Raw genomic sequence first — 24,120 nt, forward strand, 5'->3', positions numbered from 1 at the left:
CTCTCCCTACTTGGCCATTGGTCTAGCTAAATTGTTAAGGTGGGCCTGGATTATTCGATCACGCACTTTATTGCCAAGTACTGCTAATCTGTCATAAGGGTTTTTTGTACAGTCTCATGCTTTTAATATGGAATTTTAACACATATTATGGATGAATCTTTTTATACTTTTTGTAAATCGGCAGTATAAATCAGAATTTAATACAATTTTAATTATATGCAGTTTATATGTCCTATTTATTGTGTATTGTCTAGTTTTGTTTATTGTATGTGCTTTTATGACCCACTGTCGAATAAAGCTTTTTGAATTTGAATTTGTAAGGTATAAAATGACTTGTATAAACTGTAGTCCTACTTTATGCTATTAAATATACAGATGTAGTAGTTACACATAGGGATCCTTCAGGGTTGTAAATTATTGCTTGCATTGCATACAGTGGACCAATGGTGGCGGGGTACATTTTTAATTATGGGTACTATGCTTAAATGCTGGTGTGAGCATAAGTGTGTGTGAATGTGAGAGAGTGGTAGTGAAGGAGTGAGTGAAAATGAATGATAGAAAGAGCGCATATTAGTGTCAATGAATGAGAGTGAGGGAGGATCACAGTGAGGGCAACTGAGTTACTATGTGTGAGACTGAGTGAGTCACAGTCTGAGTGAGTCTTAGTGAGTCAGAGAATGAGTGAGATTGAGACAGGAGGAGTGGAAATGAGTTTGAATGGTCATGAATGAGTAGGAATTAGAGACTCAGATTGATATTGAGTGAATGAGAACATTAGGGTCTGATTGAATCAGTGAGGAAGAATGGGACTGTGAGAGAATGACTGACTGTTAATAAGTGAAACTTACGGAGTGTAAGACAGTTACTGTGAGATTGAACGGTTTAGAATCAGCTGTACTGAGTGAGTCAGGAGAGCACGTGAGTCAGAGGGAGACTGAATACAAATACAAATAAGTGAGAAGTAGTGAGTCAGAACGATTGAGACTGGATGAGACTGAGTGAGTTAGAGTGAGACAGTGTGACTAGAAATTAATAGAATTAAGGTACATTAAGTTAGAATGAATGAGACTGAGTAGAACAGAGTGAGAATGAGTGAGACTGAGTCAGTCAGAGAAAGAAAAAGTGAGTGGATATGTGAATGAGAGTTAGTGAATGAGACTGATCGAGCGAGAAAGAATGAATGCAAGCGAGTGTGAGCGAACCCACGGAAGACAACTTCAGTTTCTCTTACTGGAATTCCAGCCACGGATTATGGCCTACCACTTTTGAAGGTCACCAGCCGCCACAGCACTGCACCCTGCTGTAAGTGCTGTTTAAGCCTACCTTAGGGGTGACTAATACGTGTTAAATAGTAACATTTAGGATTGGCAAAGGGGTTCTTTTGCCAAGTCAATTTGGCAGATTTAAACTGTATATAGGCTTCAATGGCAGGCATAAAATATGTTTCATAAGGCTACTTAAGTCGATGGCACAATATGTGCTGCAGTCTCTAGTATCATTTATGTTGTAGCACTGGGGACATGTAGGACCACTATACTAGGGACTTTATTGGTAAATTAAATGTTTCAATTGGTGGTAAGCAAATTTTACCATGTTTAGGGGAGTGAGCATAAGCACTTTAGCACTAGTTAGTGATGGCAAAGTGCACAAAGCCCAACGGCCCCCCAAAAAACTAATGAAAGCAAAAATGGAAGGAGAAATTAAAAAAGGTTTCTGAGAAGACCACCCTGAGGTTGGCAGGTCTAACAGATGATAGAAGTGTATTCTCTGTATCCTTGTGAGTCAGAGTCAGCATGAAGAATGCATGTGGTGCTTTACTGTGCTGAAGCAAGAATATATTTTTTCATTCCAGACAAGAAGACAGTTGAGGCTGAACTTCTGTGCTCCAATAGCTTTGACCATCAATTCTCTTTGCCAAGTTAGAGATATTGAATCTGAAGTTCCTGCAACATAGTGGGAGAAGCTGCCATCAATCACCTTGAGGAATTCCACCTGGCTGCTGATGGAATTACTGGGGCAGTCCCTGCATGAAGTATGAACTGCCCAGAAAAAAGGACCCTAAGTACCCTTACAGTAGGACCCGAAAGGTGGCAACAGTGTACCCCATGGAGGGATCTGCACTGCAATGCCATGTGGTAAATCCCTTGTCTTCATGGACTACACATTGTGCCCCAGAAAAAAAGATATTTGCTCCTAGTGTCTTTGCTCACATGTGGACCCTTAGCTCAACTGACAAGTTCCAGTCAGCTGTGGGAAGTACCTGGTAAAAGAAAAGGTGACTGGCAGTTGCAGACTTGAAGGAGAAGTGCCTGTGTTAGTTTGGTGTAAGTGAATCACAGGCAGTGAGTTATATCACAATTCTGCAAGAGCACTGCTGTTACCCGTAGTTGGCTTTTTATTTAAGACTGCTCCTTTTTAGGTTCATGAAATAGTTTATTGACAAAAAGTCATAAAACCTCAATACTTCATACAATTAAATATTTGATATAAAAGGAACTGGTTCATATAAAGAAAAACAAAATGGGATGATGGACAGAGTAAATAAAAAGAAGAAAGGAAAAAAGACATAAAATATTTGGAATAAACAGTTGTATAAAATGTCAAGAAAAATATAGTGACAATGTGTTATCAATAATAAGGAAGTCAAGGAAGTTGAGCAACTTCTTACATCAGAGGGGTAGGATCAAAAGACCTATTAGCACTTTTGTCAAAAAACTGTGTAATAGGAGACCATAGTTGTAATCTTCTTCCAGCTAGAGATATAGGGTTTACGTATGTTGTGTCCAGTCTATGATTATAACAGAGTACCACCATGCCAAGTAAGATAATTTAGACATGTCTTTCCAGTTTTTTGTTATCTGCTGAAAAGCAACTGCTAATAACAAGTCTACAATCTGCACTTTCAATTGACTTCTAGGGCAATAGACAGATAGGCTGCCTAAGAAGATATTTGCATATGAAAAAGTAACTGTGCATCAGAAAAAATGTTAATCTGAGACCATACATGTTTCGTACAAATGGACATATAAATAATAAATGTTTTAGATCAGCATGTTCTAGGGAACAAGACCAACAAGTGTCAGGAGTTTCAGTGTGCATTTTGTGTAATGTCATATGTATCAATAAACTTATGTTATAAACAAAGACAAGAGTTGGTGTGGTGTTTGCTGCCCGAGAGGTTTTCCAAATTTTTGTCCAGATCATGTTCCATAAAGTAATGAACCAACTTATGTCTAAATCTGCTTCCCAAGAGAGTTCTACTTTTGTTTTGTACCTATCAGTGGAAAAAAGTGTCAAGTAGGAGTATATACTAGATGCTTTAGGATGTAAGTGAAGACAATTATACCACGTAGTATCGTTCAGAGGGGTAGAAGGAGTTAGAGGATGAAATTGAGTTACTGCCTCCACAATTGCAAATCATAGATCCATAAACTTTTGTTGAAAGGAAAGGCTTAGTTGAAAAAGAGTGCTTGCTTGTGAGAAAATGACAAATGTGGCATGTATAAATAGTTGATGTAACCAAATAAGACCTTTATTTCTCCAAGTTTTCACGAAAAAGTTTTTTTAAGTAGTATAAATTTGTTGTGTCAAATGGTGGCATTAAGACAGGAGTCAAGACTGTTTGGAACAGATTGGATTGTAGAATTCAATACCTTATAAGAATACTTGAGAACTGGTATAGACTAGTTTTGATGTTTACGTGTGAAAGATAAATATTCCTGAAATGGAAAAGTGGAGAGGAACGATTTCTCCAGGTCAAGCCAAAGTGGTGAATCTAATGGTGAGTCAGCGATCCATTGAGATAATTGTCTTAATGGAAACGTCATATGATATTTAGGAAAATCAGGGAAATTTAACCCACCCTCCAATTTTGGACGTGACAGTTTCAGTAGTGACATTCTAGATTTTTTTTTGTTCCATAAGAAAGATATGAGAATGGAATTAATCTTATGAAATAACTTAACCGGTATAGTGACACGGATTTTGGAAACAGTACAAAGTATAATAGGGGTCAACATCATCTTGAAGGTGTCTAAATGACACCACCAGGTGAGATAAAGTGGGCACCATTTTGATGTAAGTGTAGATATTTTATCAATACATTTATCTAGATTCAGAGTAATTGATGTATTGATATTGGGGGTAAGCCATAAGCCAGGGGATTTGATAGATTGAGGACTCCATGTAAAATTATAAATTGAGATATTCCCTTTAAAAGTGTATTTGGTTGGGGGGCGTAGCCTAGCAGCCAAGATGGTGGGCGTGTGCTAGGTGAGCTCCTTCCGCCTGCACAATTATCCTTAATTTATCCTTCCCTCTGACTCAGTTTGGGGAAAATTGATCACGTCCCGGATTGCGGAGGAATCGAGCGTGCGACGCCCGGCAGCTTTATTGAGCCGCAGTGAGCGCCGAGAGTGATCAGCAGGCTCTGACTCTGGGACTGCCCGGCACAGGAGGCCGAGCATACGCCCTAACGCTGCTGGCTGCTGGGGGGTTACAGTCTGTGGCGATTTCTCCTGGTGCCGCTGTGCCCTCGCACCAGCGGCCAATTTGGCTCATGCAGGAGGCGGTAAAGTAACTACGTGGTGCCACTGCAGTTGTGCCTCTGCGCCCCTTGGTTTACCCCAGAGCCCAGTGGTGCAGCGGTGAATACATCTTGGGGCCGCTGGAGGAGGAAGGGAGTGCCCGTCTGAACCTGGCCCTTGTGACTAGCTCAGCCCATGAGTACAACCTGATGTGAAGGCAGAGAGCCCTGCATGTGTTGCATACCCCCTTATTTTCTTTTCTCCCCCTTAGAGTGGGCCATTGTCCTTCCTGAGTGCTGTTGTGTGTGTTCTCTGAAGGGCCCCTCTGGTTTCCTCCTTGAGGTCACATGAATCGTTTATCCCGGCTCCTGCTTCTGGTGTATTGAGGCCTTTGACCTTCGGCCTCTATATACCAGAAGTAGGAGTTGGAATAATTGATTCCTGTGACGTATATGTAGAGGACTGGCTAAAGGTAGAGGCAGACAATTGGTCTGAGACTGAAAACAGACCAGACTGAAGTTGGTTCCATGATTATCCATAGAAATAAGTAGGGTTTTTCTTTTATCACATTGTTAGCAGAGTGGCATGACGTTGGTCCTGAAGAATGCCACACACCTCTGGTCATCAAGGCAGAAACATTTTTACCTAGTATGATAGGGAACATCCATACCCCTATTGCTCGCACTTCATTTCCCTTTTTGATATAAGACCGCTACAGGAAACTTGGCTCAAAGCCCCGCAGCACATCAAGGGCTACACTTGTTTTGCCACACCAGCCGCAAGGACAAGTAGGTTCGGCCATCACTCAGGAGGATTGGCCACCTATGTTTCCACTACAACAATAGCTTCAGCAACCCTTATGGACTCATTTTCAACCACAACATTAACAGTTAAAATAAGACTTGTCCTCAAGAATAAAGAAGAGGAGGTATGCATAATCAACTCATACGTCCATCCAAAAAGTAAAGTGAAAGACTCATCCAAAATTACCAATCAACTGGCTGAGTACGCTACCCAGATGGAAAAGCCACTCTTCCTTCTGACAGGGGACCTAAATCAAGATCTATTTGGCTCGTCAGATGGAGGGGGGGCACTGGCTCTAAACAGACTCTATAATATACCATCGCAAAGCACCCTACCAGATTGGAAAAAACACTGCAATAGTCGCTTTCTTTATGACCTAGAACATCAAAACCATTGAATGGAAGATTTTCGACAGATTCTCCTCCAGTAAAATCCTTTTACTCGACTACAAAGAGCTCCATTCTGGACTACACTTTGGCAAGTCTTGCGCTATTTCCATACATCTCGGGGTTTAGAATGGGAGATAAGGGTGACAGCGACCACCGCCCCCCGGAACGCCACATAATATCAAATACACCAACCTTAATCAGGCCAGTCACAGCTCTGGGGCCGGTCTACTCCTTGAATCAAAAAAGGATCAAATGTACGCCAGTTAATTCAACCCCTAAAGCCGAAGCTGCACTACAACTTCTCGATACCCAAAAATCAACTGCAGCTGGGCATATTACTTATTGGGATCACTTTACCGCAACACTGCTAAAAAAAACTTGCAGTTACTGTCACCCCAAAAGACAATCTTCACAAAGAGCGCAGCAAGAACAATCTAAAGAAGGAACAGAGAGCACAACTAAAGAAACTAAAAAGATCAGTAAACTTGACGCTACGGAAGCTGAGAATAGCCCCTAACAACATCAGCCTACGAGCAGAGTGCTCAAACAAACAAAATGGAACATCAAGAGAGATGGTGAAAATGAGGCCTGAGCTAAACTCCTATACGATATAAATACTAACAACAGCGCCCGCTTCTGGCAAACAGTGAATGGGATCATGCGCCCACAGCATAACGAAATAGGATCTCACATCACAGGCCTCTCTAGACATAAATACCAACCTCCCAGAGAACTTGAGGAACCAGCAGACAGCCTTAATTAAAAAGCAGATAGCCAAAGGCAGGAAAGAAGGTGCCCCGGGACCAAATGGCATCCCACCTGCCATCTACAAAGCAAAGATCATAGAGTGGGCGGACATTATGCAACTTCTATTCGCGGAAATCAGGCTACTAAACCGAATTTTAGAATCCTGGAGGGGGTTGACGATCGTTCCTATCTATAAAAAAGGAGACAAGGCTGACCCAAAAAACTACCGCTTAGTAGCCCTTCTTGATAACGAGGCAAAATACTTTGCCGGCACTATATTAGAGGAGATTTCACTTTGGGCTAAGTCAAACCTGATTATACTGCTGAATCAGACTGGCTTTCGTAAAAAGACTGGTACATCAACAAACATCCTTGCCATTTCACTAATTATCGACGCAGAAAAATCCTCTAAGCTCCCGCTACATTTGTGTTACATCAATTTCAGTGCGGCATTTGATAACATTGAGAGAAGTAGACTATGGGTAAAACTGGCCCAATGGGGCCTACCGCAGTCGACCCTAAACATACTGATGCTTCTCCATACCGACACCTGGGTGCAGGTGAAACTAGGAAATGGCACTCACCTGTCCTCAAAAGTACGAACCACCAAAGGACTCAAACAAGGGTGTGTGCTTGCGCCAATTCTGTTTAACCTCTTTATGTTATGTTATGTTATGTTATGTTATGTTATGTTATGTTATGTTATGTTATCCCGAGTTTTGTAGAGCGCTCAGCTACTCAGAGTGTCCCAGCGCTATCAGACCCAGCAAGGCACAGAGCAAGGAAGTAGGTGGAATTATTGGCCAAACAGCCAAGTTTTAAGATCTTTTCTGAATGACAACACGTTATCAGCCTGCCTTATTGACAACGGCAGTGCATTCCAAGCCCGGGGCGCAAGGTGCCTAAAAGAGCGACCCCCGCTGCGAGCACGCCTAATTGCCGGGACCGTGGCCAGCAACAATGATGCAGAGCGTAAAGCTCTGGAAGGGCAATGAAAGCTAATCCTATTCCTGAGGTTGCAGGCGCCAGTGCCATGCAGGGCCTTAAAAGCTATTGTAAGAGCATTGAAGGCAATGCGTTTCCGTATAGGCAGCCAATGAAGGGATTTCAGAAGTCCTGCGGTGCCAGATCTCCGACTTCGGCCGAAAATTGCTCGTGCCGCAAAATCCTGAACCACCTGTAAGCGCGACAGGAGGTATTCAGGAAGGCCCAAATATAGCACATTTCCATAGTCCAACCTTTAGCCTATCAAGGCTTGAATCATAGTCCTCCTGTGGGCAATGGATAGGAGTGGAAGAAATTCTTTCAACATTTTTAAAAGACCGAAACACTGTCCTACCAGGCCCAGCATCTGTGGTTTAAAAGTGAGACACGTGTCCATCTTCACTCCAAGATTCTTGGTAACCAAAGTGTCAGCAGAAGGTGGAAACATAGCCGCGGGTCACCAGGACTACCAGCAGGGGACTGGAGGACATCCAAAGAAGAGAACCTCCGATTTATCAGAGTTGCACTTCAACTGGTTCAGTTGGAACCATGCAAAGACAGCCTCCAGGCAACTCTTAATACGCTCTCCATTGAAGTCCATGGTCTTTCCACACATGAAAAGAAGCTGGGTGTCATCGGCGTATGAGACAATCCGGGCACCATAGGATTCAGCCAGCGCCGCCAGAGGGGACATATAGATGTTGAAAAGAGTGGGGCTCAAAATAGACCCCTGGGGAACTCCCACCTCGAATGGTGGCACTACAGCTGAATACGGAGGGGCCCAGACTGTCTGTTGGCGGTCAGAAAGAATAGACTCAAACCATCTGAACACCCTCCCCTCTACCCCAATCTCCAAGAGTCTTGCAAGAAGGCAGTTGTGGGGGACGGTGTCAAACGCCGCCGATAGATCTAATAACACCAGCAATGCTTTTCCTCCACCATCCTGGACCTCTTTGGCGGCCTCCGACATCTCCAACAGTGCCGTTTCGGTGCTCATGTTCGCCCGAAACCCGGACTGAGTGTGATGGAGGACACCATGTGTCTCCACAAAATCCGAGAGAACGGACTGTACATGCTTTTCCACGACCTTCAATAAACTTTAGAGGCCCAGCCCCTCAAGGGCAACTGGGACAACGACATGCAACAACAAAAAAATGTTAAACAATAAAAACGTTCAATTCATTTTATCATTTGTTCATTTGCAAAAACATTTTATATTTCCACAAAGTTCATGAAAGAATTTTACAGAAACAATATGTTTCAAATAATTTCATAAGTCACAATCACATTACAATATACATTATTAACTTCACACCCAATGCATTTCGAGACCTGAGTCTCTTCTTCAGGGGTATAGCTGCAAAAGAAATTATATGAAATGAGACTTTCAGAACATAAGAGTCGAATACAAACGGGGAATTTAACATCCCCCCTGGCAAATCACTGGAAAGACATGAGACACACTATTGCACAACTTAAATTTCAAATCATTGAGCAAGTGCATAAACAACCTGGATCAGATAATTCAAAGAAGCTACTTCAACGAGAAGTATATTGGATTAAACGCTTAAGAACCCTTAATCCAACAGGACTTAACGACAAATTAGAGATGTCGTGTTTCCTCTAAATATGTTCCTTTCACCCTTAATACTAAACATAACATTCACACCTAAAAAGACACCTTAGCAATAACTAAGCTTACTTGTTTAATTTAGTATATTGAACATATTGTTATCATATTGTTACATTATGTTTAGTTACATTGTAATGCATTTAATTTGCTTATATTCATATGTTTCTTCCATTATCCTACTTTCACATTCACCACCAAAATCTTGTCCCTTGTCTATTTCTGACATTAGAGCTAGACACTAGTCTTTCTCCGCTTTTTATTCTTGATGTAGAGATTGTAATCACGCATATCTTTGTATATAGTCATTACGAGTTGTAGTATAGTGATTACAATTCATTGGGGATTTCAGATTATCAAGTAGTATGATTGTTCAGCGATTTTGATTCTTTTTGATTTTTTTGCTACTATCACGTTTTATTTATTTTTTTACGCCACCCGTTAGTATTAAAGTCGTCTCGTTTCAATATCTTTATTGATAACTATCTATCCATAAGTGTTAATTTATTTAACACGGAGCTCCGTGTTTACATTAGTCCGTATTTTATTTCTATTATCGGCACTCCGCGATCACGTGGCGCGGAACAACTATTTCTTGCCTTGCGGCTCGATAAGCATTATGGCGTCAATCACTTGAGACCCGAACGAATGGTGATAAGAGCTAACTTGTATCTATAAGGTAGGAGCTGTCAATGAGCTTGTTTTGAAACAGTGTGTTTCTTGGTCGGTTCGAGTATTTAAAGAGTTTTGCATTGTTTTGATCCTTTTTCAGATCATTTGGCCACTAGACGATTGTTAGTACACTCGTAGGTAAGACCATGGTTTATCACAAATTTAACATTGTGTTATCGTTTATTTGATAATACTCTGACCCCAGTTTATATAATTTTGCAGTGCCTGATTGTCAGAAGATATCAGTTTGTTTCATCAACATTAGGATTAATTACAAGATATCCAAGGTCCATAAGGTGGTCTGATATTTTTTATGAATTCATATTAAGGCAGTAAGTGTGTTGAGTTGGATTAAGTTTGTTTGTTCTTTTAATTGTTTTGTAGGATTACATTGAGAACTTCAAGTAAGTTTGGTTTAGATAGCTTGTCACACAGGTGTTGGTGATTGGGCTTGACTCACTGATTAGCACCGAGTATATTTTTTATTCTTTCTAAATGAATTGGTCTCATTTCATATAATTTCTTTTGCAGCTATACCCCTGAAGAAGAGACTCAGGTCTCGAAATGCATTGGGTGTGAAGTTAATAATGTATATTGTAATGTTGATTGTGACTTATGAAATTATTTGAAAAATATTGTTTCTGTAAAATTCTTTCATGAACTTTGTGGAAATATAAAATGTTTTTGCAAATGAACAAATGATAAAATGAATTGAACGTTTTTATTGTTTAAACATTTTTTGTTGTTGCATGTCGTTGTCCCAGTTGCCCTTGAGGGGCTGGGCCTCTAAAGTTTATTGAATTTATGCCAGTAGGCATTTACACGACATTGCACACTTATTGTAATAGCAGAATATATTAAATCAGAGTGCGCCAGGTACATTATCCTTTGTTTCCACGACCTTCGCCAGGACCGGGAGCAAGGAGATAGGCCTATAGTTCGCATGGATGCTAGAGTCCAGGGTCGGCTTTTTCAAGAGGGGCAGAACCAGCACTTGTTTCCAGGCCTGCGGCACCACACCCATCTCAAGAGAGCGATTTAAAATTGGGTTAATGATGAGGTTAATGACATGTGCAATTTTGGTTAAAAACTTCGCGGGACAGGGGTCCAGCGGGGAACCCGATTTCATTTTGGATAAAAAATCCAACAAAGCTTTAGGCCAGAGAGGCGGGAAGTTAAACAGTGAGGGCCGCCCCGAGGTGGGAAGAGATGCCAGGGGCACAAGATTGAAGGCTACCACAGGTGCAACCGGCGCAAAGGATGCCTGAATGCTCTGGATTTTATTGGCAAAAAAACCTCCCAATTGGGTGACCCAGGGTTCAGAGAAAGAGAATTCGGGTGTAATAGAGACAGGCAATGTAATTTCCTTCACAATCATAAAGATTTCCTTGCTGGTGTTAGTGGCCTCATCAATCCTCCTGGCAAAGTAGGATTTCTTCTCCAGATAGATTTCTTTATGATAAGCCTTAACGCACAACCTATAGGCTTCCTTCAGTGGTTCCTCATAGTTCGATCGCCATGCTCTTTCGGCCTTCTTACAATGCCTACGGCTGATGTTAAGCGCCGGCATAAACCAGGGTGCCGAGGCACGAGTGGAGTTTTTATGAACCAACTGGGGAGGGGCTAGCTTATCAAGGCACTGCGCAAGCCACGTTCGAAAGAGCTCTAAATATTCCTCTAGGTCGCCAGTAAACGAGCAAGGGTGTACCGTCAGGTACTGTGTTATCAAATCCGGTGACAACCTGTGGAAAGCACGAGGGACCTGGGATTGACGCCAGGACCCCTGGTGGTGGACCTGGATTTATACAGAATATCAAAATTCACCAGCATGTGGTCAGACCACAGCACTGGTTTAGGTGCAGCTGCTACAATCGGAATATTAGAAAATATTTGATCCAATATGTGGCCTTTATTGTGAGTGGAGACGCAAGGTAAGGCAACAAGCCCAGTGGCTTAGTGGTATCTAGGAGCTTGATGGTATCAGCCGCCTCAGTCAGATCCATATGGATATAAAAATCGCCTAAAAAAGGCATTGTTTAAACTTCACACATAGGGAAGACATCACTGCATAAAGCTCCTCATGAAAGGAACCAATTGGGCCTGGTGGTCTATACACCAGCAGTCCAGCGCAGGATTGGTAAGGTGAGAGTGTCAGGCAGAAGCCTCGCCCCTCCCGGCTTCCGCCTCAGGAGAAGTGCCGTAGATGCAGGTCTGGTATGGCGGATCTATCGAGACTGCTTGATGCCTGTATCTCCCACTCACCGAGGATAGGAGGGAAAACTCTGAGCAATCTTCTGTATGCAGATGACGTTGTGCTACTTAGCCACACTTACATTGGTCTCCAACGTCTTCTAACTGAAATGCAAAAATACGCCATGGAAAACAACCTAAAAATAAACCTCAGTAAGACTCGCACAATGTCAATTAACACCAACAAAAAACAACAGAAGAGCTGGTCTCTTGGTGGTTTTAAAAATTGAGCCAGCTTGTGAGTACAAATATCTGGGAGTCATCTTTGACAGAGAAGGCGCTTTTGCGCACCAGAAGCAGGAAATAAGAAGGTATCGGTTCATTGATCGCCTTGATGATGAGAAACCTGGCAACCCAATTGATGGGCCTGACTCTGACCCCCTTCTTGAAAGTAATCCAGGCGAAGCTGCTTACCTATGGCAGCGAGGCTATGCGGGGAAGAGACTCCAAAGACCTGGATAGCACACAGGTCAAAGCTTACAGAACAATGTTCTCGCTCCCGCTTTACACCTCTCCGGCTCAAATAAGACTGGAGTTCGGCCTGCAAAAGTAAGATCTAGCCAGGTACGGGGCATACATCATTTGCTGGCATAAACTCAGAAGCGCCACTACAGATACATTAAACTCTCCGCTATGGCAGGATATACAAAGCAGGGATGCTTCTGAGGCAAGAACTTACCTGCAAGCAGCATTGGAAGCCACCAAACTCTCAGTGCTCTGGGACACACAATTTGGGCAAAGGACTTTAAAAAAACTAGTCTGGAAAAATGTTAAATCACTCTCCTTACTGGAAGATAAGGCACTATTCTCAAAAATATCGCATGCATGGATGACCCTCAATTCTTCTAAATCGCTAACACCACAAATATATTTCAACCAGGGTTATCCGAAAGCCACAAAAATGAAGCTCTTAAAATACATACCAGGGATTCTGCTAAGTACAGAGCACCTACCGCCATAGCTCAGGAAAGACGGAAATGAAGCCTGCATTCTATGCAATTCAAAGAATGGGTGATATTCTTCATGTTATCTGCTTTTGTATAGAACTGCAACAAGCACGCCAACTGCTTCTTAAAGATCAATTCAAGCAAAAAGGGATCAGCACAAGAAGGCAAGTGGTGCTCACTTGCCTGAATCCGTTAAACACTAAACTAAACTGTAGATTTGTGAAATTTCTCGCAACGGCCGAGAAAAGAATGCCAAGACTGCCAAAATCGGGGGATAATACCACAGACTCAGGCCGATAAGCAGACGGACAATAGTACGTAAGGATACATTCACTGCACACGTCTGTCTAGCACCAGAGGGTCACCCTTGTGAAAAGCAAAATGCTAGCGGCAAAAATAATACATGGCTGAACAGGACAGGAACAATCTAATACGGGGATTAGAATTGCTCACCACTCAATGTAAAAAATGTGTTTTGACCAGTCGTAGTGAGTTATCTTTGGTGTAAACAGTAATGAATTTCCAATATTATGATCTATTTTAATGGTTTTAAATAATGCTGTTTTAAGAATTTTGTAATATGCATTGCAATGGTTTTAATTAACTAAGCATAATAAAACTATTGCTCACACTGTCTTTTAAGTCTGTCCTTAGGGGATACTCATTAAAATAATGTTCCCCTTTTGAGATAGTTTTAATTTATTTTTAATATTATTTTTGGACTCTGCCCCTCAATCACATAAAACATTGGAGTATAAAACACCTCCCGCTCCTCTCCCGAGGGAGAGTTGTATAGCCCACGCTGTGCCCCTTGTGGGCACAGTGTGCAAGAGGAAACCCAATGATGAAGAATGTCACCCTCGGGTGAGTGAGGGTTCTCGTCTTTAAAAAGCAACTACCCTTTTTTCAGTTTTTCACACCCATATTCACATTCTAGTTAGGATACCATCCGGTTATCTTTTGTGTGTATTATATTAGTGGAGTGGTACCCTGGATGGTAATAATTCCTTCTATTGGGACCTTTTTGTGAGATTATATATAATACTGCTATAGGGCCTCATAGTTACTTATCCTAAATGAGTGGTGGTATGGGAGTTGGGACGACCCAGCTTACGCCATGGAGCAGCGCCTTATGGGCGATCTCTCTCTCCACATGATCTTATATTCTGCACCGGCACGCAGGGCTCTGTCGTCAGTGACTCAGGTGGTTTTCCGGATCTGGCAGCAGGCATTGTGGCGGATTGGGTGGTGTCACATGCTGACCCGGGAGAACCCCCTGTGGAACAACGGTCGCCTGCCACAGTTGGCTGCATTACCGGGGTTTCAGGGTAGGGATAACATCGGCATCTCTACCCTTGGAGATGTCATGAGAGGGACCACCTTGTAGTCTTTTCCAAGACCTCCAGAGTGACTTTCAGATGCCTAAGTCCCAATTCTATAAATACCTCAAATTTCACCCTGCCCTTTCTCCTAGTCTGGTGGGTCTGGAGACACTTGCCGAATTCAACCCGGTGGAAGCCAAGATATTTATGGGAGATCTTCAGGACCACAACATTTCCAAGACCTACCAGACATTAGTGATACACAGCTCCCCTACCCTGTAAAACCTTAGAGAGACTTGGGAGGAGGACCTGGGTTCCTTCGATGAGGAGGACTGAAAGGAGGCTCTGGCCTCCCCGCGAGGGGCGTCCATAGTGGTAAGTCTATGTCTTATCCAATTCAAATATCTCCACAGGGTCTACTTTACAAGGGTCTGATTATGGAGGGCGGGCATTGTGAACAGGAAGAGGGGACCCTGATACACACAGTCTGGCATTGCCCTTCCCTGGCGCAGTTTTGGAGAGGAGTGATGTCCTGTCTTTTGGAGGTGTTAGGCTGGGACCCACCCCGGTCACCGAAGTTGGTTTTACTACACATCATGGAAGGGATTGGGGGTAATATTTATAAACGCCATCTTATGATGTTGAGATTTACACTGGCAAAGAGGGATGTCGGTAGGGCTTGGAAGGCGTGGGCACTAACATTGGTGTGCGTATGGAAGAGGGGCCTGGACTTTTGTATGGGATTAGAACTCCCTATTTTCACAGCCAGAAGTTGCACGCAGACACATTATAAAATTTGGAAGCAGTGGACAGAATATTGAGGGCTGACGCTGGAGCCGATTATGGAGGGGGGTCCCTCCTTCCAGTTTGATGTTACCCCATGGGTGTCAATGGTACTTGATTGTATATAAGTGGGTGAGGACGGAGGGTGTGGTGCAAGGCCTTGTTCTAAATGTGTTAAGAGATTGTTAGTGCAACCAAGGGGGTGGGAGGGTAGTGGGGGGTTCTAAAAAGGGGGGGTTCATCTGCATTGCACTTCTATATCCTTGCTGCATTTCTTTTCCTTCACAAAAGTCAAAGTCATGATGTTGTTTAGTGATTGTGCAGAGGTCTCTGGGGTACAGAGCCTTGCGTTATACATGTCATTTGATGAATAAAATCTGTTTTAAACAAAAAGAAGTGTATTTGGTCAATGATAAGATTACACATTTTGTATTGTTTAGTTTATAACCGGATACTTTAGTGCAGACTGTGGATGTGACAAAAATAGAACTACATCATCTGCATAAGCTGCTAGATTAATGTGTTGAGTATTAGATGTAAAACCAGTAATGGAGTGATTTTTACATATTTTGGATAAAAAAGGTTCTAATGCTAAATTAAAGAGAAATGGGGATAAAGGTCAACCTTGACGCACACCTCTCTGTTATGTAAAATATGGGGAGGTGAGACCATTAGCAAAAATAGTGGCTTTGGGATCGTTGTAAAGTAAGAACATTAATGAGATTATTTTTGGGCTAAATCCGAATCAGTATGTGGAAGATAAAAGGCCAATACACTTTATCGAAAACCTTTTCCACATCCAAGGCAATTGCTGCAAGAGGGGCAAAAAGCTGTGAAGATTTTGATAAAATATAAAAAAACAAGCAGGTGTTATCAGTGATATAACGTCCCTTGACAAACCCCGATTGTTCCTTCACAAGCAATTGAGGGAGATGTCATTCAAGGTGAATTGCTAGAGCTTTTGAGAATATTATGTAACCGACATCAACTAGGGGGATGGGTCTGTAGTTTTGGCAATAACGTGCATCCTTTACCTCTTTTGAAATAAGACGAATTAAAGCTTCTAAAAAGGAACCTAATGACTTATGTAGCTCAGTCAGAGAAGAAATGAGGGTGTGCAACTGCGGAACTAGTATTTGAGAAAAGTGTAAATAAAATTCAACTATGAAACCATCTGGTCCTGGAGCTTTGACGTTGAGGAGAACCTTCAATGCACTAAGCAAATCCGTTTGTGTAATATCGGATTCTTGTAGGTCAAAATGTATTGATGGGTCTACTGGTTTCTGGATAGTGGAAAGATAATGGGAAATGTCTCTGTCTAAAGGTGAGTTCTTTGGTCCATAAAATGATTCATAGAACTGCTCGAACTCATGTAGTCTGTATTTTGAAATATGAATATCAACAATAATTTTGAGATAATTAGATAGCAATTTACCTGCTTTGTTTTGTCCTCCATAAAAATTTGCGCTGATCTTTAATAAATAAAGAAATTTATTTTCTGTGAATCTTTATTGGACTAAATCTTTGTTTTAATGAGTTTCCAGTAGACAACCTTAGGACTTTGAAGTATAAAAGGAGTGTTCAAGTCTTTTTATTTTAGACAGGAAATCCGCATTGAATATTTTTTTTTGAAAGTGGTATATCTGATGATAAAACTCCTGGCAGGAGATTTAAAGGCATCCCGAACTGTGTGAAATGGGGATAGTGGTAGATTGATTGAAGCAGAAGTAGTCATGAAAAAAATTGACAAAAGAGGAATTAAATTTAGGGTCTAGAATTATTGAGTTATTGAAATGCCACCTTTTAGGAAGGGTAGGTTGGGATAATATATCTAACTGAATCCAAACCAGGGAATGATCTGAGATAAGAATGGGTCCTATTTCTGCTGCGCATAAGGATTGAGAGACATTATGTGATATAAAAAATGTGATCAATTCTGGATTGGGTTTCATGCGGAGGGGGAAAACAGGAATATTCCTGTACAGAGGGATTGTACATTCTCCATGCGTCTATTCGTTCATGTTGCTTTATGGTTTGCAGAAAAGTTTTATGACTTTTGTTTGCCGTGAATTTAAAAAAAACTTGGATTTACAATCCAAAAAAGGATCTACCACCTAATTACAATCACCTGCAAAAATAAAGTTCTCTGCTGGATAATTTGCAAGAAACTGGGAAATTTGGGACCAGAAGAAAGCATCACCAATGGAAGGGTCATACACATTAAACAAAGAGATTGGAGTCTGTCTTATCAGTAAGTTAGTAAACAACCATCTGCCCTTATCGTCTGACTCATGAGAAACAAGCTTAACGTTCAAAGCCTTATGACATATTGTTATGACTCTATTTCTATTCCCATCTCCAGGAGAAAAGAAAACATCACCAAACCAATTTCTTTTTAGTTTTAGTGATTCAGATTCAGTAAGATGAGTCTCTTGTATCAAAGCTAGATTAACATTAAGTTTAGATAAATATTATAGAACTTGTTGTCTTTTGATAGGGGAGTTTAAACCTCTGATATTCCATGTTACAATTTTTAAAGGCATAACATATTTACATTATAATGATATCAAAATGAACCAGAAGTGATGCAAAAGATATCAATTTTAGACCACAGAACAAGCATATACAATATAGGAACAAGATTAAAAAATTAAGATAAAAGAAATGAGAACAAGAGCGAAAGAAGGTATATGAAGAGAAGAAATCTGAGTAGAAAAAGTAAGTTAGAAATATCCAAAGTGAGGTTTAATAACAGACTTAAAAAAACAAAACAAAGAACATACATACACAAATTCCAATAAAAATAAGGTTGGGGGATGAGGCCACACAGACAAAATGACATGTCATGACTCCAAAAGGGAAGGTAGTAAACTCGTTGAACAAACGACATGGAAAAAGGGGAAGGCCATATAACGAGAAGATGAGAACTGCAGGACAAAGCAAGTACATTAACATTTGATAACTTTTACTAAATTTAAACAATTACCATTTTCTTTGATGCGGTTTAACAGCAAAATAACTTATACAACAAAAGAAGGACAATTATGCTAGCTAATTAGTAATCGCTGAAGAAGTATCCATAGTGATTGTTTGCACAAGAATTAAGAAAGCTTTTCAGTCTAATAGGGTCTTCAGATGTGGTAGTCTTATTATTGTAAGTTACTTTGAATAAACAAGGATGAAAAAGGCTGAAGCGTGCACCACTAGATCAAAGAGCCGGCCTCTTAGAAAGGAAGTCTCTACGCCTGTCAGCTGTATCCTTTGTGTAATCCTGTGAGGCAAATAGAGGTTACCTGACCACAAAACTTGTTTTATGGATCTAGCTGCCATCAAGACTTTGAGAAGATTAGTATACTGCAGAAAGTACATTATAACTCCTCTTGGTTTCCTCATGTTGGAAGCATTGGCAGATGGAGGGCCCAACCTGTGGGCGTGTTGTATGTTAAGAAGGGTGTTGTCTGGAAGATTTAGATTTGGTGGAAGGAAGGATTTTAAGAAGGCTATGGGATCTGAGCACTCTGATCCCTCTGGCAAGCTATATAAACAAAGATTATGTCTTCTGTTCCTGTGCTCTAAATTCTCAACCTGTTTCTGAAGAGATGCAACTTGGGAAACAAGAGCGTTGTCCTTAATAACGAAACATCCCAGAGACTCAATGTTTTGTGCAGCTGTAGTAAGCCTTTCTTCCATGCGTGACCAGTTGTCTGTGGGGACTTGTAATTTAGAGTTGGTCTCCTCCATGAATAGACGTATAACACAAATCTCTTCCAGAAGAAGATCCATAGACACAGTAGAAACCTGTTTTGGAGGTGACGGTGGGTCCTTTTTCAGACGTTTGGTGGATGCTTTATTTGATACAGAGGGGCATAATAATATTAGATGATGAGGCGTCATTATACAGGGAAATCGTTGATTCATCCATAAAGGCACAGCGATGAGGAACGATGCTGTAATTCTGCGTTTATGAGCAGATGGGGTCAGCAGAGGATTCTGTTTTTGCAATCTTCCCATTTGAGGGGTCTATATACAAGTTAGATAAGACACATTAAACAGCATAAAATATTTTTTTAATGAGTTAGAAAGTCAAAGAGAAACTTTTAAATCATAAAAAAGTAGGATATTGTTCCAAAGTATACTCTAAAATAGAAAATGAGGCGAAGGCACGCAGGTTACAAATCACATCAATAAATAAATAAACCATAAGTGGGTAAGATCAACATTGCATCCGACCAGAAATCCCATACTTCCAAAGAAAATCCTGGAACAAAGTGAGCTGTGTGTTATGTGTGATAATTTTAAGCCCTTCCTGAAGAGGGAGACTTCCACTTAAGCTGCCTCACTGCAATACCTTATGAAATAGTGATTTTCTAGTCCTCAATACCGAATGTAGAGCGGAAAAAAAGTAGAGAAAGCCTTTTCTTTAAGGTTTACTGCAACACCTTCAAATATCTTTGATTCCCTGTGAGTGCGTTTGAAAGTGAGCTGTGTGTTATGTGTGATAATTTTAAGCCCTTCCTGAAGAGGGAGACTTCCACTTAAGCTGCCTCACTGCAATACCTTATGAAATAGTGATTTTCTAGTCCTCAATACCAAATGTAGAGCAGAAAAAAAGTAGAGAAAGCCTTTTCTTTAAGGTTTACTGCAACATCTTCAAATATCTTTGATTCCCTGTGAGTGCGTTTGAAATTCAGAGACCGCTCGCATTCAGCTGGTAGGCATTACGTAACTCGTTAAAATGGCAGCCAGCGAATCACACGGAGCTGCCATGATGAGGCAAACGGATTAGGAGGTAAGCAGGTTGTGAAGATTGAATAGAACTACCGCTGCAGAATCACCAGCATCTCTTAAGTTTGCGACCGATTTTTAGCGGTCTACAAGCATTAACAGAGTTTTCGCCGCCGACGGTTCCCACGACATACCGAGAGAGTTACTCAGATGCTGCCATTGCCTTCGGGCACTAGCCACGCCCCCATTTAATATTGCTACTAATGAAGACCTGAAGACAAGGGCACCTCCTCACCTGTAAGAGGGAATGGAGTCTTCCCCCTTCCTGAGTCTGCAAATAATAAATAAAAAAATTATTTGGGGAATCGTGGTAAGAGAAGACACACTTTAATCCAGTTGTTTGACTGTTCATCAGTTTGGTCAAATGTTTAGCTACCGGAATCAGCAAATACCATAAACTCATATGTGTTAATGCTTCACAAACCCTTGGCCATGAAAAAACTATTTGCAGAACAGAAAACAGCAAGAGTTGTTGTTGATTGTACATAGCAATCTGCTGCCATATATCTAGGTTTCTACTATAAAAATACCACATACATACTTACTTGGATAAAACCCTTCATCTCATTGGCATCACAAGTGATGATGGAAGGAGTTATTCCTTTTTCTCTCCCAGCTGTATTCAGCATGAGAATTAGTATGATGTTTCATATTATAGTTAACAGAAGGCAGAGGTCAGAGCAAGCTATACACTGTTTTCTGCAGTGTTCATTCAAGCAAAAAAAAAAAATAACAGTTTAACGGTTTCATTTGATCATTTTGCTTATTTATTCATATACAATGTATTCATCCGTTAAAATTAGTTAACCTTCTAAATAGTTGCAGACCCCCTCGGTAGAAGTCTTGGACCGCTGATCTACCACATCTGCTCAGAATATGTTCATAGTAAGTCAGTGGTTATTCACTTGTGAAATCTAAAGCAAGTCCAGTCTACTATTTATCTTGGCAATGTCCTGCTTTGTTTTATCTTTTAAGAATATTTTTTAATCAGCAGCAGGTGTTAGTTACAAAAATCGCGACCATCAGCATGCTCCCCACAGTTAAAGTAGAACCTGGTGCAAGGAAACATGTCTGGCAAAACACTGCTTTGCAACACTTTACTGGAACATAATAGCAGACAATAGTCAATTTCACAGAGTAGATGATTGGTGAAGTTAATTTTAACAGATGAATACATTATATATAACTAAATAGGCAAAATGATAAAATGTTAAAGTGTTAAGCTGTTATAACAGGCTGGAATTGTGTAGGAATTTGAATTTAGAGGCTAACAATTGAGTTGATATCCTCAGGAGGATTCGAAGGAGCAGTGCATGTGCATCGAACAGAAATTAGTATGGACAATGGGTGGACTCAGTTGAATTTAGAAAAACTTCAATTATCTCAGTAAAATCAAAATGTTTGTGGATTAAATAAAATATCTCATTATTTGTGTAATTGATTGATGAAAGTGTGTTTCTGTAATTTTATGTATTGTTTTGTGGTTCACATAATCGAAATTGCATGGGCCTTTGTCCCTGGATTCTAATGATGACTCAGAGGGGTCCCTGCATTCCAATAATAATTCAGGGGTGAAGTAACCCAGATTCCAGTAATGATTACGTGGGGGGCCCACAGAAGTCAAAAGGTTAAGAGCCATTGTGGTACAGTATCCATGTACAATGCTGCTATGAAGCAGAATCCACAATGGAATCGCTGTTCTGCATTCTTTCATGTTTAGAGCCATACATCACGTGACTACTCCCATTGTATAGGTATTAGGTATTAACTTTGTGTAATCTTTACCACACGGAATAAAACATTGTTTCAGTGCTCCAATAATAAATATTTTGTTTACCCTGTACCATATTTTGAGAACTACCTTGGTATTATGCTTGGAATCTAAGAATGTCAAACAGAATTGATTCCCAGACAACGTCATTGCTTTCTACTTCAAGATCCCAAATCTACCATTCTAAAATGCATGAAGTTGTCCATAAAATATGCTATTAGTTTACCCTTTATTCAAATTGTGTTTCCAATTAGATTCTGCGGAATGCTTCAGTTGTCCAGAAGATCAGATGCCTAATGAAAGGCACGACAGCTGCATCCCCAAACCCATCGAGTACCTCTCCTACCATGATCCTCTAGGTGCTATCTTAGGTGGCATCTCCGTTTTTGGTGGTCTCTTTACAGTCTGTGTTCTTGCAATATTTGTAAAAAATAATAAAACCCCGGTGGTGAAAGCTAACAACTTGACACTCAGCTACTTTCTCCTGCTGTCACTCTGCCTTTGCTTCGTTTGTCCTTTCATATTCATTGGAGAGCCACTGCCTGTTACTTGCAGGTTCCGCCAAGCCACCTTTGGCTTCTTGTTCACTTTGTGCGTTTCCTGTATTCTTGCAAAAACCATCACGGTTATAATGGCCTTCAGTGCCACAAAACCAGATAGCAGGGTTCGGACTTGGGTACAATTTAAGATCCCTTATTGGATTGCTTTTATCTCCTCTTTGCTGCAACTTCTGCTCTGCATTTCCTGGATAGTCCTGTCGCCTCCATTTCAAGAACTGAATTCACAGATTTACACGAGAACAATTGTCAATGAATGCAACGAAGGCTCTGCAGTGGCCTTTTGGTTAATGCTGGGGTATATGGGATTCTTGGCCACGATCACCCTGATTGTGGCGTATCTGGCAAGAAAATTGCCTTACAGTTTCAACGAAGCAAAGCTAATCACGTTCAGCATGTTGGTGTTTGTGTCTGTTTGGGTGTCATTCATTCCTGCCTATCTGAGCACCAGAGGAGAGCATTTGGTTGCCGTGGAGATTTTTGCCATCCTTGCTTCCAGCTTGGGGATTTGTGGTTGTATATTCCTACCTAAATGTTTTATCATTTTAATTAAGCCAGAAAGAAACACAAAGGAACACATTATGGGGAAAGCAACTGGATTAAGAAGGAAAAATATGGATTAAAACCTTCGAAAATCAAGCAGGGCTTTTAGTCTGTCCTCTATGGGACTCTAATGTCATGCATGTGTATATCAATGAAGAGCACTAACCAGAATAGTTGGATGAATGAATCAGTGTCATTTTATATTTCATTGATGCTGATAGACATTTATTTGTGTACACTACACTTTAGACACAAGCTCTCAACATACATTATGCAGAGTAAAGACAACGTTGCTGTCTCTATTATTCCTGCTTGAACCTAATGTCTAAAGATTACAAGTGCAGAAAGAAAGATACATGATAGGTAATCGTTTATGTGGTATTTTGTCCAAAGTGTATGAATAAATAATATTGTATTCACAGTCAAATTTCTACTTTAATTTATGGAAACAAAAACACAATCACCAGCACAGGTTTTTTTTACTTGTACTCCTCTTGTTTGATGTACGTGAAGTTCCATTCACTTAACTCACTTCATAATTAACATACGGCTTTTAGGACTGACTACAGACAGTTTTAGCTGTCTGGGAAGAGCTAGTCAACACACAGAGCAACAAAAAGCACAGTGAGACGCTGTGGGTCATACCTTTCCAGCCATTGGCTTGTGTGGTAGAGCCTCCTTCAGGCAATGGCTCAATTACATTTTTATTAGCTCATGGCCTTTTGTGGAAGTACGCATTGCTTTACTTCTTTCTGACTGAATTCGGAGAAAAGTAATCTATAATTGTAACTTTTTAAAGACATGTTTTTGTTTAAGAAAAGATTGGATTTCCCCCTTGTAACACTAACAGTATAAAAAAAATGTTTCTTGTATAATTCTCTTCACCCTGCACATCCTCTAATGCCTTTGTCACTGCTCTCTAAGCAGAGTGCCTACTTCAGGGACAATAAGTCGTTGCCAGGAACGCCAAACGGGATGTTCTGCAAATCGTTGTGGTTAGTTTCCGTTAGAAGAATGAATATGTATCTAGCAGATAAAGGAGTCCGATTAATGGACACCTAAATGGTTTGCACATATCAGCCCTCAGTTGGGCTGTTGTGCGAGGTGAATAGGCTACAGGTACAGCTTCACATGTGGACTGTCCATGGAGTGCATCTTTTGTGCTGTGCCAAACTGACTACCATTCAGGCTGTCCTTATATCATTTCCGAGTTTTGCCTATGTAGGTCTGTACCAAAGACATGCACATAGTCTTCGGAAAATAAATCCTAGAGTTCTGGAGGGGTGGTTCCAGAATCGCAGCAAAATCGGTTCGTCCTCTTTCCATGTTTATCATATTTCTGTCTTGTCTCTCAGTGTGCATCTTCCATCGATTCTACTTTTACTTTTTATGCATCTGCATCTGCCACAA

General features: G+C 40.9%; 1 protein-coding gene across 1 annotated transcript in view; it reads left to right on the forward strand.

The window, feature by feature from the left end:
* LOC144752731 (vomeronasal type-2 receptor 26-like) overlaps positions 1 to 22,790 on the forward strand; it is a 146,657-nt gene extending 123,867 nt beyond the window's left edge. The window contains exon 3 of the mRNA XM_078640590.1: positions 21,865 to 22,790. Within this exon, the coding sequence (XP_078496716.1) occupies positions 21,865 to 22,790 (926 nt within the window). The remainder of the gene's footprint in view (positions 1 to 21,864) is intronic.
* The last annotated feature ends 1,330 nt before the right edge of the window (positions 22,791 to 24,120 follow it).

This window comes from Lissotriton helveticus, chromosome 5_1, assembly GCF_964261635.1.
Source record: "Lissotriton helveticus chromosome 5_1, aLisHel1.1, whole genome shotgun sequence".
Taxonomy (NCBI): domain Eukaryota; kingdom Metazoa; phylum Chordata; class Amphibia; order Caudata; family Salamandridae; genus Lissotriton; species Lissotriton helveticus.